This window comes from Ursus americanus, chromosome 24 (assembly GCF_024610735.1).
Source record: "Ursus americanus isolate L20-20 chromosome 24, mUrsAme1.1.p, whole genome shotgun sequence".
Classification (NCBI taxonomy): Eukaryota; Metazoa; Chordata; class Mammalia; order Carnivora; family Ursidae; genus Ursus; species Ursus americanus.
In genome coordinates this window covers 40,806,643-40,822,139 of record NC_142150.1, presented here as the reverse complement: position 1 = coordinate 40,822,139, position 15,497 = coordinate 40,806,643, and the positions used below count along the sequence as shown (strand labels likewise).

Genomic DNA, 15,497 nt, shown 5'->3' with positions numbered 1-15,497 from the left:
GTCCGGCTTCCGGGGCCTCTCGCGGCCACCGCGGCTGTGGGGGGTGGGGGGCGTACCAAGGGGGACGCCTTGACCCGAGCGCCCGCTCGTAGCGCGCCGGGGCGGCGTGGACGCGCGGGCCGGGGAGAGAGCTACCAGCAACTTGGTGCCGCCCTCGCGAGCACTGCCCGGGCCGCCACCCTTCCTGCCCGCAGCCCTGGGAGGTACGTACTGATGGCCCCATTTCACAGGTGGGGGAAACAGAACCCCAGAAGGAACAGACTTGCTCAGGGCCACACTGCGAATCTGGGCCAGAGCCAACTGTCAACACTGCAGCGGCAGACTCCTGCTGCCACCCAGGTCTCAACCTAAGCAGGAAGGAGCAGAGTCAGGGGTCAACCTGGGCAGCACCTATTTGCCAGTCTGGGAATCTGACTCCTTAGCTGTCAGGTGGGAAGGTAGTCCCAACATCCCACAAGCAGCTGACTTCCAACAAGCGTGTGACCTTGGGCAAACTACTAACACTCGGAGCCTCAGTTTCTACCTCTGTTAAATAGGGATAATTATAGTTCTGACTCTTACAGGGTCACTGAGAGTATGAAATCTCGGGAAGCATTTAGTACCGAGGCTGGCTGATTTTCTGAGGTCTCATTAAACAGAATCCGTTATCGCAGGCTGGAAAGTGTGTGTGCGAGTGTGCGCACACTCGCACACACACGTTTACTCTCCCTCCCCTAAGAAGCCTGCCCCAGGCGTTAGCCGCGGTGTTCACACCTAGATTAGAGCCCTTATCGCCTACCCGCTGGCCCAGCATGGTAATGAGCACCTGCAGGTATCAGGCCCAGAGTTAGAGAACTGCCCTGGGGCAGCGCATCCGCTTCTTTCCCTCCCTGCTGGCGCTCGGCAAGGTTTGTGAATGGACTGCAACCTGGGCCTTCAGAAATACTCGGTTTGAACAGATATCTGATCTGCCAAGGGTGCCCGCTGTTGTCTCCAGAGGCACGTGATAGTGCGCGTGGAATGGGGTCAAGTAGCCTGTAAGCCTAAGTGTGTATCTTCGAGGTCCTCTCCTCTTCGTCTCAGGGAGTTGTGGGGGTTTTCTGTGTGTGCCTGGAGGTCTGAACGCCCACCATCCCCAAATGTGCAGGCTTCTTCCGGCGAGCCTGACACGTGGGTTTGGCTCCCAGGCCCAGCGGTGTGATCCTCGGTTTCCTCTGTAAGAGATAGCCCTTTACATACAGGCCTGCAGGCTCCACCGGCTGTGGGGGAGTCAGGCGGCCTGTATGAGAGTAAGCGCAGAATGGGAGTGTGTGGTACCCAATCACTCCTCCACGAAGCTGGGTCTCAGGCACTGGAGCCCAGGGCCCTGCCCCCTTCCCCCGCCCAGGGCTTCTGTGGCCCCTGGGGAGGCGTGGGCCAACGCAACTTCACCCCCTTCTGCCTCTGCAGCTGTTTCCTCCCACCCAAAGAGCACTCAACTAGCTCCCGGGCCCTTCCTGGAGGCGCCTTCCCCTCTCCCGCCGAGGGGCCCCTAGGCCCGCTGGCTCAGGCCCACCCATTTCCTGTGCCGCCCCAACTCCGCCCCCACTTGGGGTGGAAAGTTTCTCTCAAGATAGGCGGCTCCTTCTCCTTCCTTCCCGGCGGGCCAGGAAGGGCCAAAGCAAGTTGCGGGGGGGCGGGTGGGGCTCCCAGATCTCCGGCCAGAAGGGAAGTTACTCGCCCGCCGTCGCAGACCGCGGGACTAGCTCGGCCAGCTCGGCATGTTCCCCAACCCCGTCGGTGGAGGAAGGATTCGCACTCCATCGCCGGCGAGCTTTTCTTCCACTCGGGGGTCTCGGGCGCCATCTGCCGGCGGAGCGCGGGGCCGCACTTTCCAGAAGCACCGCTATCTCCCCGCCCCAGAGCCAGGCATTCAAAACACAAGAACTCTGAGAGAGTATTTATTTACCTACGTGCCCAAGAGTCTGGCCCCTAAACTTAAATATCCAGCACGGAGCCTTGGCCCTCCCGGCCGTGGGTGGGTGCAAGGATGGGAATGCCCTGGTCTAGAGCAGTGGAACCCAAGGACCAGAGGTGGGATGCCCCTGAGCCAGCAGCTGCCAATAGCAGCAAAAGGTGAAAAGGAGATGGGAACCAGGCACTCATCCCAATTCCAGAGACGTCAAGGGGAGTGCTAGATGCTTGGGCCCCGCCACCAGACTGAAGGTTGGCCAAGCTGGGGTGCACACATGTGGAAGTAGTGGAGATCCAGCGCCGTGGGCAAAGGATGTAACCCAGGTGCCTGCCCCAGTGCTAACTAACCAGAGTCAGGAGAGAGGGGGTTGGCAATTTTGCCTCTGAGGGGCCCAAGGGGAAAGCAGGCACTATAAGTCTGAGTATTTACTAAAGGGTGAGTTTCTGAGCCTTTTGCAAGGGTGCATGTTCCCCCCACCCCCAGCTCTTCAGAGGCTGATGTGAAAGGCGTCCTGCAGCCACTGGTCCCGGGCATTGTGTGTCTGAGGCACAGTGAGGGGTGGCGGATCCGGGGGCAGGCTGGCGTCAGGAGGCTCATCGTCATCAGACAGGCCAGCATCAGGTGGATAAGAACTGTCTGAGTGCAGGGAGGATGACAGGTCCTGGCACAGGCTCAAGTCTTGGCACAGGTGCTTATAGTCTTGGATTGACTCGTACAGGCCCCACAGCTGGCAGAGCAGGGACATGTCCAGCTGCCGCAGCCCCACCTGCAAAAGACTGAGGGTGGGCTGGGGTTGGGGTCCAGGCCACCCTTAGCCCTAGCCAATCTTCCTGCACCTTCTAAGCACAAAGTTTTGTGGACAGCAGACGCCACCTGCAAGCTGTCAATCTTTAGGCGTTACTGACCCTCATCTGTAAAACGGGGATAACATTTACCTAACAGGATGGAATGAAATAACACGAGTAAAGCATTTAAAAATACATGGTAACTACTGCCATAAACAGTAACTATAATCATTGTTACTATATCCCCTCTGACCCAACCGGCTTCTGCAGTTCTTCTGAGACTCAAGCCTAGAGTTCCGGGTTCCGTGCCTCTGGCTGCGCTCCGCCCCGGGACCCTCACGCTGAGCGGCAGCCCCCCGCCCAGCTGGCCCGGGGCCCAGCCACTCACCATCTCCTTGCGCAGCGCTGCTAGTGCTGAGTCGAGATTGACAGGACGACGCGGGCCGGGGGGACCGGCGGCGGGTCCCGCGTTGGTGGCGCCCGTGGCGTAGCGGGGCCCGTCTGGGATGCGGGCCGCGCGGCTCAGCTCGTCGTGGATGCGGCTGCGCTGACTGTAGACGCGCTCCAGCTCCCGCCACGAACCCCCGCTTGCGTTGAGGAGACCGCTGAGGCCGCGCGGTAGCGGAGGGAGCCCGGCTAGGGCGCAGCCAGCGCCCCCCGGCGCCTCGGCTGAGGGCAGCCCATTCATGGCCCGGCCGGCGCGGACAGCGATGCCGCCTCCTTCCCTTAAACACTCCGCCCGGGCCGCAGCCCGCAGGCCCCGCACCGCGCGGCCGGCCGAGCCCAGCCGCCGCCCGCAGGCCGCGCTTTGTTCCTTCCCCGACTCCTCCGACTCCGCCCCTGCCCCACCCCCTTCGCATGGGCGGGGCCTCTCTTAAAAGGGCTACGGTGCTGGGACCACATCGCGAAAAGCAGAGAAAGAGAATGGGGCATCCACTCGAAGGGAGCCAGAAAAAAGGGCGGGGGAAGAGACCAAAAGCGGCGAACGCGGTTCCTTCACGGTTCTTTTTCGCTCCCCCCACAACAATGTGTTTAATTATTCTGCTCAATTTTAACTCCCAAGGGAAAGGATCTAAACGGGGCGGGGGGGGGGGGTCAGGAGACGTGGGTAAGTCCATACTTGGTCCCTAACGTGCAACCTGACGCCCAGTCAGTGTCTCAGTGTCTGAGTACCTGGGCTGGGCATGAGGTGGGTCAGGATGATGGTATCATAATGCTCAGGGGAAGAAGACACCAAGGGGGACTGGAACCCAAAATCTCACTCAAGGATGGGAATTGAGCACTGGATGGCTAAGAGGCTGCAGGGATGCCGCAGAGGTCCATCCCTCTTGTTCCTGCTCTTGAGGTGGCTATGACCTCCTCCTCAAAAAAAAGTATCACATAGTCCTCTCCTTCCTCCCTCATTCTGAGTGGGGGGGAACCAAGCACAAACAAGCCCAACTAATCTCTCAGGGCATCAAGGAGAGCAGACAATGGTAGGGTAAGAGGCCAAAGGCAGGAAAAAGGTGAGTGGAGCTGGAGCTGGCATGCATACTCAGAACCAAGAAAAGAACAAACCACACAAGAGGCCAGCTGTTTTTCTAGAGGGTTTTTCTCAGGAGGGGCCACTTAGTGTTGCAGCTGCCGCAGGCTGCGCAGAGCCTCAGCACAAGCCCGGATTAGGCTGCACAGCTGGATGCTAGTCTCCAGGGAGGTGCTAGAGCCCAGCTCAGCTGAGGCCCAGGTCAGCTTCTGCAGGAGGGCCTCCTGTGTGCAGGCCAGGACATCTGCATCTGGAGGCACAGCAGGAGGGGGTGGCCCCTGGGCTGCCTTGAGCCCTGCCGCAGCTCCCTCACAGTGCTCTGGACGGGGTACTGGGGGCTGAGGGGCTGGCCGAGAGCCCAAGGGGAGCTCCGAGGCCGAGGCAAGCTGGTGTTCCCGAGCTTGGGAGAGGGCAGCCTGGGCATTCAGAGCTAAAAGAGGAGAAAGTGGGTGGAATGGTCAGGAAGCCTGTCCCCCGTCAGCTCTGAGCCACCTCCTTACTCTTTCCTACTCTGCTTTCTATGCTTGAGATGTTTTTCCTCCCCTCTAAAAGGTAACTCACCCATTTTTTTCTTTGTGTCAGAGTTATTTATACCCTTGCTTCATCTCTCCCGTCAGGACTATGCCGGACTGGGCTCAGATTCCTCAGAGTGTCTGGCACACAGGTATTTAGTGCTCCTACTTAATGAATGGTCCTCTCTAGAGCCAAAAGGAGAAAGCACCTTACCTCCGCCTCACCCAAAGCCTCCACTGTCACCTCCCAAACCTACTGTTCCCGGGGCCTCTATCACCACGCAGCTTCTCCACCAAGCACACTAGGGCCCTCACCTGGATTATCTTTATCCACGTCTGAGTCGAGTTCCTGACAAGCCACGCAGTAGATTTTCCGCTGTTTGTCTTGGAGGAGGATCGTCTAGAAGCAGAAAGCACGGGGGCAGGGGTGAGACGCGGGGTGAGACGCAGGGCGATGGGGTCCAGAGGGGAGTTGGGGAAGCGCCGTGCGCCTGGTCCGCGGCCTCATCCCCGATCCCACGTCCCAAGTCTCTCCTCACCCCGCAGTCCGCGCACGTCTCGCCCAGCATGCGGTAACCACGCAGCAGGTAGTCGCCCATGAGCCGGGAGATGCGATCCTGTCGCTCCCTTCGCGCTTGCAGAACCTTCGTCTCCGCTTCGGTTGGGGGCTCCCAGGAGAAATCGTCGACTTCTGGAAGAGAGGCACAAGAGGCAGAGGGGTCTTGCCCGACCGGACTACCTCCTGCACCCCGCAACCACAGGCCCGTACAGCCCAAGTCCTCACCCGCACCGTTCAGAGCCATGTTGCCGTTGTCGCCACTAGGCTCACCGGACGTGACGTACAAGCAGAGCGCTTTCCGCTCGGCTCCGCCCCCTCTATTTAGGCCTAGGATGAGGGCGGAAATGGCGCCCCTCAGACGTCAAGATGCCCGTAGTGGGGCGTGTCTGCGGCGGGAGACCGTGGCCCGTGGGCGAGCCCCTCATCCCGAAGCTGGTGAACCAACTCTGGGCTTCCCGGGCCGCAGGAGGGGAGTCTCCGGGGTGACGCCGCTCTGGATGCAGGACCTGAAAGTGGCTGCGCGGGAGCCGCAGAGGGAGAAGAGCACTCGGTTTGAGAAATCCCCGCTTGCCTCCGTCTCCCCTTGGATTTCCCTTTCCGCGCAGGTCGGACCCAGGGCAGGCGGGACAGTGGCATAATCAACAACAACACTCTTGATGATAACAAATGGTCCCTTGAGCGCCCTTACAGCCTCTTCAGTCCTCAGTGCTTCTCACTTCAACCGGCAAGGCAGGCCAGGCGGGAGTAAAGATACCCTCACCCCTTTCTGCATGTTCAGAGGCCCAGTCGGCGGATCCCCTTAACTCCAAGGCCTGGGACTGATGCAAAGTCCGCCCCTAACTTTTTTTTTTTTTTTTTTTTAAGCCCTCAAAAAGCCGCTGACTGAAAAGCCCTGTACTGGGCATACTCAGGCCCGGGTGCAGCAGCTGCGGAGGGGTTCCTGCTGGATGGTGAGGCTGAAGGACCTAGTAGTTATGCTTATGACCGTTATGCTGTTTTTAGGTGGGTCTCTGTTAAAATTACTAGTGCTCCCTGAGCACTAGCCCTGCTTTTTCCCCCCTTCTGTGTTCTTTTTCTTTCCCTTATTAGATTTGGAGAAGCCAGATGGTGCAGGCAATGGTGCCCAGATGTGCAGTCTGAAGTGCCTTAAGGCGGTGCACCAGGGCAGGGGAGAAGGAGCTAGGATTTAGACCCCCGTAATCTCATCGGCAACCTCCTTCTTTAGCTAGACAGCACGTGCTTCTGCATTCGGACTTGAAGATTGAATGCCCTCCTCCTGGCCCCATCTTCCTTCTACATAGACTCACTGCAACAGCCATTTTCTGACCCTTGCTGCCGCCTGCTTTCTTGGAGAGTCCTGTGCCCCTCTTCACTCGCTCCATCTACCAGCAGACTCTTAGGCAGCAGTGATCCTGACTCAGGGCCCGACCCCAGTTCAGTTCGGCCAGGCCGACTGGAGGAGCTCTTGGACTCTAGCCTGCATGTACAGACCCTCCAGGTCCGTACTGTCTTCAGCTCCCAGCCCCATCCTAAATCCCTCAGTGCACCCTCTGTGTCATCATCATGCCCAGTATCCACTCAACCAACAGCTTATTTTTCCTGGCACCAACTAAGACCCTGGCCCTCAGCCTCCTGTTTAATCCCTGTCATTTACTCCTCATGACAGCCTTTTCGGGAAGGTACTACTGTTATCCCCATTTTACAGAACAGGAAACAATTCTTTTAAAACATATATCAGGGGACACCTGGGTGGCTGTCGGTTAAGTGTCTGCCTTCGGCTCAGGTCATGATCCCAGGGTCCTGGGATCAAGTTTTGCATCGGGCTCCTTGCTTGGCGGGGAGCCTGCTTCTCCCACTGCTGCCACTCCCCATGCTTGTGCTGGCTCTCTCTGACAAAACAAACAAATAAAATCTTTTTTAAATCAATCAATCAATCAATCAATCAGGGGGCGCCTGGGTGGCGCAGTCAGTTGAGCATCAGACTCTTGGTTTAGGCTCAGGTCATGATATCGGGGTGATGGGATCGATCCTCACATGGGGCTCTGCGCTCAGCTCCCTCTCCTTCTGCCCCTCCCCGCTGTGCGGTCTCTCTCTCAAATAATAAATCTTTAAAATATACATCAGGGGCTCCTGGGGGCTCAATCATTAAGCGTCTGCCTTTGGCTCAGGGTGTGATCCCGGAGTTCTGGGATCGAGCCCCACATCAGGCTTCTCCACTAGGAGCCTGCTTCTTCCTCTCCCACTCCCCCTGCTTGTGTTCCCTCTCTCGCTGGCTGTCTCTGTCTCTGTCAAATAAATAAATAAAATCTTATTAAAAATAAAATAGGGGCGCCTGGGTGGCACAGCGGTTAAGCGTCTGCCTTCGGCTCAGGGCGTGATCCTGGCGTTATGGGATCGAGCCCCACATCAGGCTCTTCTGCTATGAGCCTGCTTCTTTCTCTCCCACTCCCCCTGCTTGTGTTCCTTCTCTCGCTGGCTGTCTCTATCTCTGTCGAATAAATAAATAAAATCTTAAAAAAAAATAAAATAAAATAAAACATACATCAGGTCATATCACTCTTTTGCTCAAAACTCTCTGGCATCTCCCCAGCACACTTCGACAAAAACCCGAAGTCCTTATTATGATCTCCAAGGTCCTACGAGACTGGCTCCTGGCCCCCCTCATTCCTTCCCACCCTCCCCACAATCCCCTCCCAGTACTCAAGGGAATTCCCATCACCTTTCTCCGCTCAGAGCCCCTCCCTGCCTCAAGTTCTGCAGGAGGATGGATAAGACACAGGCCTGGAATCAGGTTGGCCTGGGCTTGACCCCGGATCCGCTGCTTACTGGCTATGTCACCAGGAGTAATTCATTTCATTTCTCTGGACTTCAGTTCCTCATCCGTGAAACTGGGTCAGTTATACCTACGTGACAGGGTTGCCATGAGGATTTAGTGAGATATGAGGAGAGAGGTGGTAGGAGACCATTGACTCCCAGTCTCTCGCATGAATGCAGGTGTGGTGAGCAGAGACACTACCTTTTGTTCCGGACTGTCTTTTCCAGGATGTTTGCATAGTGAACAGCCTTGGACAAGAGCGATAGCTGGCTCCCTCTAGAGCAAAGGGCAGGCATACCTACTGCCCATTATAAAATACCTGGCTGCCCCAAGTTCAGAGTTCCTCTACTGTAACACAGCTCACTCTGTGTGTGGGCGTCCGTATGAGTCCACCTGCCTGGCTTTGGCGAGACTTGAGGGAAGGGGAAGTGACAGACATGCTCACGTTCATGACACTTGTGTGCTGTGAGTAATCAAGTCCTGAATCTCTGACTCAGACGTCTCAAGTCTTCTGCCAGTGTCCATGAAATTGTGTCACCATGACTTGTTTATTTGAAAATAGGGTGAAATGAGAGACCTTTCACAGTGCTTGACTGGGCACTGAGGATGAGATGCTGACAGAACCACGGTTTTCGGTCAGAGGAAGTATGAGGACCTCATGGGTTTACTAACAAGGTTGGAGGGAAGGCCAAGAGAATCCGCAGCACCCATGTTGACCGGATCGTCTAATCAACCAAGCCATAAATGGTCTTCAACTTTGTTTCCTGTTCATGAGAACAAATTGGGGATGTAGTTGCCAGCGGGGTACCTGGGCGTAGATTCAAAGTCAGCTGCCAGACGTCGCCCAGGTTGTTGCTAACTCTCCTCTGGGTAGGACTGGGGAGTGGAGGGGTCAGCCTCAGGTCTGCCCCATTGTAACAACCAGGACTAAGACTCACCTTGGGCGTACAGAAATGTTATCCCCTTTCAGACAGCACACACACCCACTAAACATGGATGGAGGGAAATTTACTACCACTACGGATGAAAACCAGATGAATCATTAGAATTCTGCTGGCTCACTTGGGAGGTGAGGGGAAAGACATGTGCTGCTTGTTAAGGGAGAATAACAACAGCTGAGCCATCTTACAGCTCAGTCCTTCCTACCGTCTGTCACGCCAATCTTATACCCACTCCAAGATGACAGTAAGAGGTCTCAGTTTTGTTTAGTTTGTTTTTTTTTCCCCTTCCAGTGAGTCCTGGCTGCTGTAAGGGAGCTTTATCCCACTCAGGGAGATTCTCTTGAGACAGACAAACCCATAGAAAACCACAGATGAGTCATTGATTACTCTTAGGGTTCTTATTGTCTCAGTTTGGGTTTACAACGCTACTAAAGGTGACCCAAAGAAATCTAGTTAAATTCTTGTGATCAACTCCACTGTCGTAGAAAACGCTGCTAGCCCTTACATTAAAACCAGGCAAAAACAAGATGTTATTATCACAGTGAGACAGATATAGCCTCTATCAAGGTAGACTCCTCTATTGTGTGTATTGTGTGTGTGTGTGTGTGTGTGTGTGTGTGTGTGTGTGTGTGTGTGTGTGTGTGTTTTAAGTAGGCTCCATGCCCAACATGGAGCCCAGTGCAGGGCTTAAACTCATGACCCTGAGATCCGGACCTGATCTGAGATCTAGAGTTGGACGCTTAACTGACTGAGCCACCCAGGTGCCCTTCAAGGGAGCCTCCTTTAAAAGAAAAGTCACAGTTGCGCAACTCAAGCCCAAATCCTGACAGACTCCACCCAACAATAGCAGAATCAATATTCTTCTCAAGTATACATGGAACATTCTCCAGAATAGACCATATGTTAAACAATAAAACAAGTCTCAGGGTGCCCAGGTGGCTCTGTCTGTTAAGTATCCACCTTCAGCTCAGGTCACAATACTGGAGTACTGGGGATCGAGTCCTGCATCGGTCTCCCCGCTCAGCGGGGAGCCTGCTTCTCCCTCTCTTCCCTGCTCGTGCTCCCTGTCATTATCTCTGTCTCTCTCAAATAAATAAATAAAATATTTAAAAATAAAAAATAAATAAAACAAGTCTCAGTAAACTTAAAAGGGTTGAAATACAGAGTATGTTCTCAGACCACAACGCAATGAAATTAGCAATAACAGAAGGAAATTTGGGAAATTCATAAATATGTGGAAATTAAACAACACACTCTTAAATAACTAATGGGTCATAGAAGAAACCTCATGGGAAATTAGAAGCTTCTTTAAGATTTATGAAAACAAAAACACAACATATCAAAACTTACGAGATGCAACCAAAGCAGTGCTTAGAGGGAAATTTATAGTTGTAAAAAGAAAAGGCCTAAAATAAAAAACTTAAATATCCACCTTAAGAAGATAGAAAAAGAAGAACAAACTAAACTCAAAGCAAGCAAAAGGAAAGCTATACTAAAGATTAGAGAAAATCAACTAACCTACAAATAAGTTCATTGAAAAGATCGATAACATTGACAAACCTTTATCTAGACTGGCCAACTCAAGCCCCGTTTAGCCAAAGGGTCTGAACCTTGCAGCTCCAACTGGAAAGCAATGTGGCTGTGGTTTCTACGTCAAGGAGTCCCCAGATGCGAAGTAGATAATGGCAGTGACAGTAACCCTACCACCGGGTAGAGGGTTTTGGATGGTAATGGATTCAGCTCACTGTGGAAACAAATCGCAAGTGATCAGACTAGATCACTTGTGTAGATGCGCATGCTAATGGGTCATTCGCTAATGAGACTGACAGGAATCAAGCTGTTGATCGATCCTGCATTGCCCAGATTGCCTCCATTTCTGCCTGGATCCTTCATCATACCAGACATGGCAACATGTCCGCCATGTTGGGCACGAAGTAAAGGACTCTATGCTTCTGGTGCAGAGGCCCCTACTCCATGCCAGACTTGTGATTCCTGCCAACGTTCATCTGTTTGTCTTGGGACTAGAGAGACCACAGTGTATGCAGTGTTGCCCCTGTTCACTCCTGAGGGGTTGAATACATGGAACCTTTTACACCTTCTTGAGGCTATCGGTGGTGCTTCACACTTTTTAGGTTACAGTGGCACTGCTCCAGTCCAATCAGCCAACTTTGGCCACATCATTGTGGTTCTTTTTTTCTTTTTTTTAAAGATTTTATTCATTTATTTGAGAGAGAGAGAGAGAGAACACAAGCACCATGAGCAGGGGGACGGACAGAGGGAGAAGCAGACTCCCCGCACAACAGGGAGCCCGATGGGGGACTTGATCCCAGGACCCTGGGATCATGACCTGAGCTGAAGTCAGATGTTTAACCGACTGAGCCACCCAGGTGCCCCCACATCATTGCGGTTCTTGAGACTAATCCGTGTTTTTTACTTTCTGGATGATTTGATCTAGCAGCGGTACAACTTTTATCCCCAAAGCCACTCAACAATGGGCTGATAGTCTAGGTATCTGGTGGCCCTTTCAAGCTCTCTATCATCCGCAGGCATGCGGTACTCTTGAGTACTGAAGTAGCCTTCTCAAATATAAAATCAAAAAGCATGAGAGTCTTGGGGCGCCTGGATGGCTCAGTTATTAAGCATGTGCCTTCGGCTCAGGGCGTGATCCCGGACTCCTGGGATCGAGCCCCGCATCGGGCTCCTCCGCTGGGAGCCTGCTTCTTCCTCTCCCACTCCCCCTGCTTGTGTTCCCTCTCTCGCTGGCTCTCTTTCTCACTGTCAAATAAATAAATAAATAAATAAATCTTAAAAAAAAAAAAAAAGCATGTGAGTCTTGATCTCCAGGTCGTGAGTTCAAGTCCCATGTTGGGAGTAGAGTTCACATAAAAACCAAAACAAAACAAAACAAAAACACTCAAAAAGATTTCTGACCCTCCATCCTAGTTCACACCCCTCAGTTCAGCAATTCAGTTACTGACTGTGGCTGTCCCTAGGATGGAGCCATCTCCCCTTGGCCAGGTCCTTTGTCATGGTCAGGATGAGAGGGGTGCGGTGTAGATAGACCAGTTCTAAAAATTCACTGGGGTGCCCGGTTGGCCCAGTCAGTAGAGCGTGTGACTCCTGATAGCAGGGTTGTGAGTTCGAGCCCACGTTGGGTGTAGAGATTACTTAAAAATAAATAAAAATTCAGGCTTCTACACTCACCATTCCTGGACATATGATTCTTTCTTTCCCCTAATACTAGCCCCAGCCTGGTTGGTGCATCTCCTGGGTGGCAGTTCCGTCAAAAGGGGGCCTACAACTGTGGCTCAACCACCTAGGTTCTCTTATTGCACTGACACGGTCCAGGGTCATGAGGATAACCGGAATGCTCAGTGTGTACCCCTCTCTGAGTCCCCAGCATTGGCCTATGTGTAGACTGGGGGACATGAGTCCCTGTACGTTTTATAAAAATGTTCTTGTCCTTCTTGCACCAGACCCTTCCAAGTGAAAGGCGTAAGTGGGAACGACTGGGAAAAGGTGACATTCTAGTTACTGGAAAAGAACAGATTGATTTTGTAGCAATGTGAGGAAAACAACCACCTCGGCAGCTGGGAAAGGAGGACCTCAGAACACAAGAGACACGGAGGAAAGAGAGGCATTAACGATCTTTGTCTTTCCAAGCCACCTGGAGCCACCCTTGCTGAGGTAAACATCCTGGTCCAACTCACCCAAACTGTCGCAAGTGCCTTCAATTTAACTGACTGCTGGGCCTGCTATCCTCCTCTGGACAGTTCAGACCTTGATTTGATCCCATTCTGCTTAACCTTACTGAAGCAGAGGGCGGCCTCAGCTCCAGTATTTCCCACACAAAACACTGGCCAACCCCAGCACCCCCAGGTGTCTTCCTCATCCCTGGTCCTGTAGCCGTCATCACTCACGATTCCCTGGGGTGGATGAATGCCATCTGGCTGGTGGCATGGACAAACAAGACAGGTTGGACCCTCAGTCAGTCCCTTCAAAAACAAGAACTAGACTCAATGATTTGGCTTGGACTGGGAACTCTAAGTCTACTGGCTTTGGGATGTTGAAGGCACCATCAACCTGTGTCCCCAGCTGATAGAGGTCTGTCCCATGGGGGGGGGCACCAGGTTTCTTCCCAGAAGCACCATGTGCTCCCTTGAGACTATCCAACTTGTGTGGAAGTCAAACAGTAACTTGCCTCTTTCGTGAAAACACAATGACTTGAAATGTCTCCCCGACTCCGGTTGAAGTAATCAATGGCACCATGTTGGCCCAGGAGGCTTTTAGGAGAGCTTTCATTCACTGACTAATGTTGCTGTGGATGATAGAATTTTCCTGGACTTCTTCTTCCTTGCAGGCCAGGGCAGAGTCTGTGCAACTGTTCATACATGCTGCTCTACCTGGATTAGCACTTCCGGCCAAGTGGAGGGGTTGATACAGATGGTGCAGGAGCAAACAACCTTGCTTTTTTCAGGGAGATCCGACGCTTTACAAATTTGTTCAGCTAGGACCTCCTGAGGGGCATGGTTGAGGTAAGCACTATAAACTGGCCTCTTCCTGGCCTTGAAGTCCTGTTGGGAGCAGCCTTGAGCGATGCTGTGTGTGACAAATTGAACAGATTTGATCCCAGACTCTGCTGGTCAGGTTTGCCAATACAGCGGTGCAGTCATGGGAAAATCCGCCAAAATCAGAGACAGTTCCGAAATGAGGGTAGGTTATTCTTGCAAAACAATTATCCAGGAGTCTCTGAAGTTTCTGCACATTTTGCAAGAGAGGCACTGGCTCCCCTGCCCTGGACTCCTCTCAGGGATGTTGGTATCGTGAGCAGCCATGGAAGATGGAGACGATGTCTCCCCCAGAGCAAAGGGCAGACGGGCTTGCTGGCCACTAGAAAAGATTTGGGTTCTCTAAGTTTAGAGTCCTCTCCCTACTGCAATGCACTATGGGCAGACATCTCTCTGGCCCATTTGTGCCCCCTCCATGGGACTTAGGGACAAGGGGACTGATGATCACACAGTTTACTATGCCATGAGTAATGAAGTCCTTTGTCTCCGACCCAAGAATCTCATGTCTTCTGCCAGCATGCACAAAATAATGGTGGGCTCACTTGTTAGTTTGCAAGTAGGAGACCATCTCACCCCTTTCCCAGTCCTTGACAGGGGTATGTAGAAAATCCTAGAAAAGCTGGTGGTAAAGCCTATTCACAGCAGTCATGGTGGGCAGACCAGTTGTCTGGGAAGCCGTGGGCTTGGGCTCTTTCAGATTATTCCTTCATCAAAGAATCTATCATATCTTCATGTGAGCCGGCCCCCCATCTGTCCCTACCTGTGGCACTGGTGATGGGCGGTAGTTCGGCCCGTTCCCCAGGGGTAGCACACACCATGGTGGCGTCATACTCACACGACTCAATTACAGCCTCCGTTTGACTGCCGGGTTTGGAGGTCAGGTTCACAGTGTCCCAAGTGGCCTGTGCTGAACCGCTGTGACTCTGAAAAGCATAACTTCCGTTACTGTATTTTCACGCTAACAGGCACCCAAAAGGGGTCAGCTTTTCTTCTTGTTTTTCACGGCAATGTCAATTGGCCTGACATTTCTGTGAAACAGGAGTGAGCTAGATGATACAGTCATAGAAATATTACTATTCAGGGGCACCTGGGTGGCTCAGTCGTTAAGCGTCTGCCTTCAGCTCAGGGCGTGATCCCAGGGTCCTGGGATCGAGCCCTGCATCAGGCTCCCTGCTCTGCTATGAGCCTGCTTCTTCCTCTCCCACTCTGCCTGCTTATGTTCCCTCTCTCGCTGGCTGTCTCTCTCTCTCTGTCAAATAAATAATTAAAATCTTTAAAAAAAAATACTACTATTCAACTTTCGGTGTCTGTTTTCTTTGGGGCGGGCACTGTACTAAGGGCCTTGCATGAATTATCTCACTTAATGCTCAGGACAATGCTGGGAATTAGGTCTTCTCATCATCCCCAATTTACAGATGAGGAAGCTGAGCCTTGGGCAGGATAAGAGATTTCTCCACAATCACTCCGCTGGGACGTGGCAGGGCTGGGACCCCATCCAGGCAGCGCACCTCTTGACCCTGATTCTCAGTGGGCTTTTCCTGTGTCTGAAAGGCGGAGAAGGGTAGCAGGGCCGAAGATGCTGTCTGCATCTGATTGATCAATGCTGATTGATCAAGCATGAAGAAAGGTTCATTTCATTTTCCAATCCCATCTCTCAGTGCGCTGCATCTCTCAGTGGCACATCGGAGGGACTCAGTGACAGCTGCTCTCAGCAGTGTCCTTGGAGAGAGGTGCTTCAGGGCAGAACGGCCCCCTCCAAGCCTCTGAAACTTCCCACCCTCATCTTCAGAACTGATGAGTAGCCCCACCCCCCTACCCCCCAGAGCCAGGTCTTTCTTCAGAGCCCAGAAGCTTCGCAAAGA

The 15,497-nt window shown here is 53.1% G+C and overlaps 2 protein-coding genes and 1 long non-coding RNA gene across 5 annotated transcripts; 1 reads left to right on the top strand and 2 right to left on the bottom strand.

Moving 5' to 3' along the window:
- Positions 1-6: 6 nt before the first annotated feature.
- LOC148107895 (uncharacterized) lies at positions 7-11,871 on the top strand. Its single transcript, XR_015721463.1, has 2 exons — positions 7-203; positions 4,858-11,871. It is a non-coding gene; the product is annotated as an uncharacterized LOC148107895 (long non-coding RNA).
- FAM89B (family with sequence similarity 89 member B) lies at positions 1,907-4,293 on the bottom strand. The gene is made up of 2 exons (XM_045775598.2): positions 3,107-4,293; positions 1,907-2,699 (listed from the first exon to the last, which is right to left on the bottom strand). The coding sequence occupies exons 1-2, from the start codon at positions 3,404-3,406 to the stop codon at positions 2,421-2,423; spliced, it is 579 nt and encodes a 192-aa protein (XP_045631554.1). The 5' UTR covers positions 3,407-4,293; the 3' UTR covers positions 1,907-2,420.
- ZNRD2 (zinc ribbon domain containing 2) lies at positions 4,292-5,619 on the bottom strand. Of its 3 annotated transcripts, none has more exons than XM_045775596.2 (4): positions 5,537-5,619; positions 5,292-5,443; positions 5,068-5,152; positions 4,292-4,670 (listed from the first exon to the last, which is right to left on the bottom strand). In XM_045775596.2, the coding sequence occupies exons 1-4, from the start codon at positions 5,553-5,555 to the stop codon at positions 4,327-4,329; spliced, it is 600 nt and encodes a 199-aa protein (XP_045631552.1). In that variant the 5' UTR covers positions 5,556-5,619; the 3' UTR covers positions 4,292-4,326. The 3 variants fall into 3 exon arrangements, with proteins under 3 accessions (XP_045631552.1, XP_045631553.1, XP_087711162.1); XM_045775597.2 differs by having other exon boundaries at positions 5,543-5,586; XM_087855036.1 differs by having other exon boundaries at positions 5,292-5,555.
- Positions 11,872-15,497: the final 3,626 nt, after the last annotated feature.

Bases quoted from the DNA above. Each gene is read 5' to 3' on its own strand.
- ZNRD2 (XM_087855036.1), bottom strand. From the start codon at position 5,555: ATGGCTCTGAACGGTGCGGGTGAGGACTTGGGCTGTACGGGCCTGTGG. The intron at 5,153-5,291 runs GTGAGGAGAGAC...TTCTGCTTCTAG, and splicing joins AGACGTGCGCGGACTGCGGG to ACGATCCTCCTCCAAGACAA. The intron at 4,671-5,067 runs GTGAGGGCCCTA...CTCCTCTTTTAG, and splicing joins CGTGGATAAAGATAATCCAG to CTCTGAATGCCCAGGCTGCC.
- FAM89B (XM_045775598.2), bottom strand. From the start codon at position 3,406: ATGAATGGGCTGCCCTCAGCCGAGGCGCCGGGGGGCGCTGGCTGCGCC. The intron at 2,700-3,106 runs GTGAGTGGCTGG...AGTCTTTTGCAG, and splicing joins CAGCGCTGCGCAAGGAGATG to GTGGGGCTGCGGCAGCTGGA.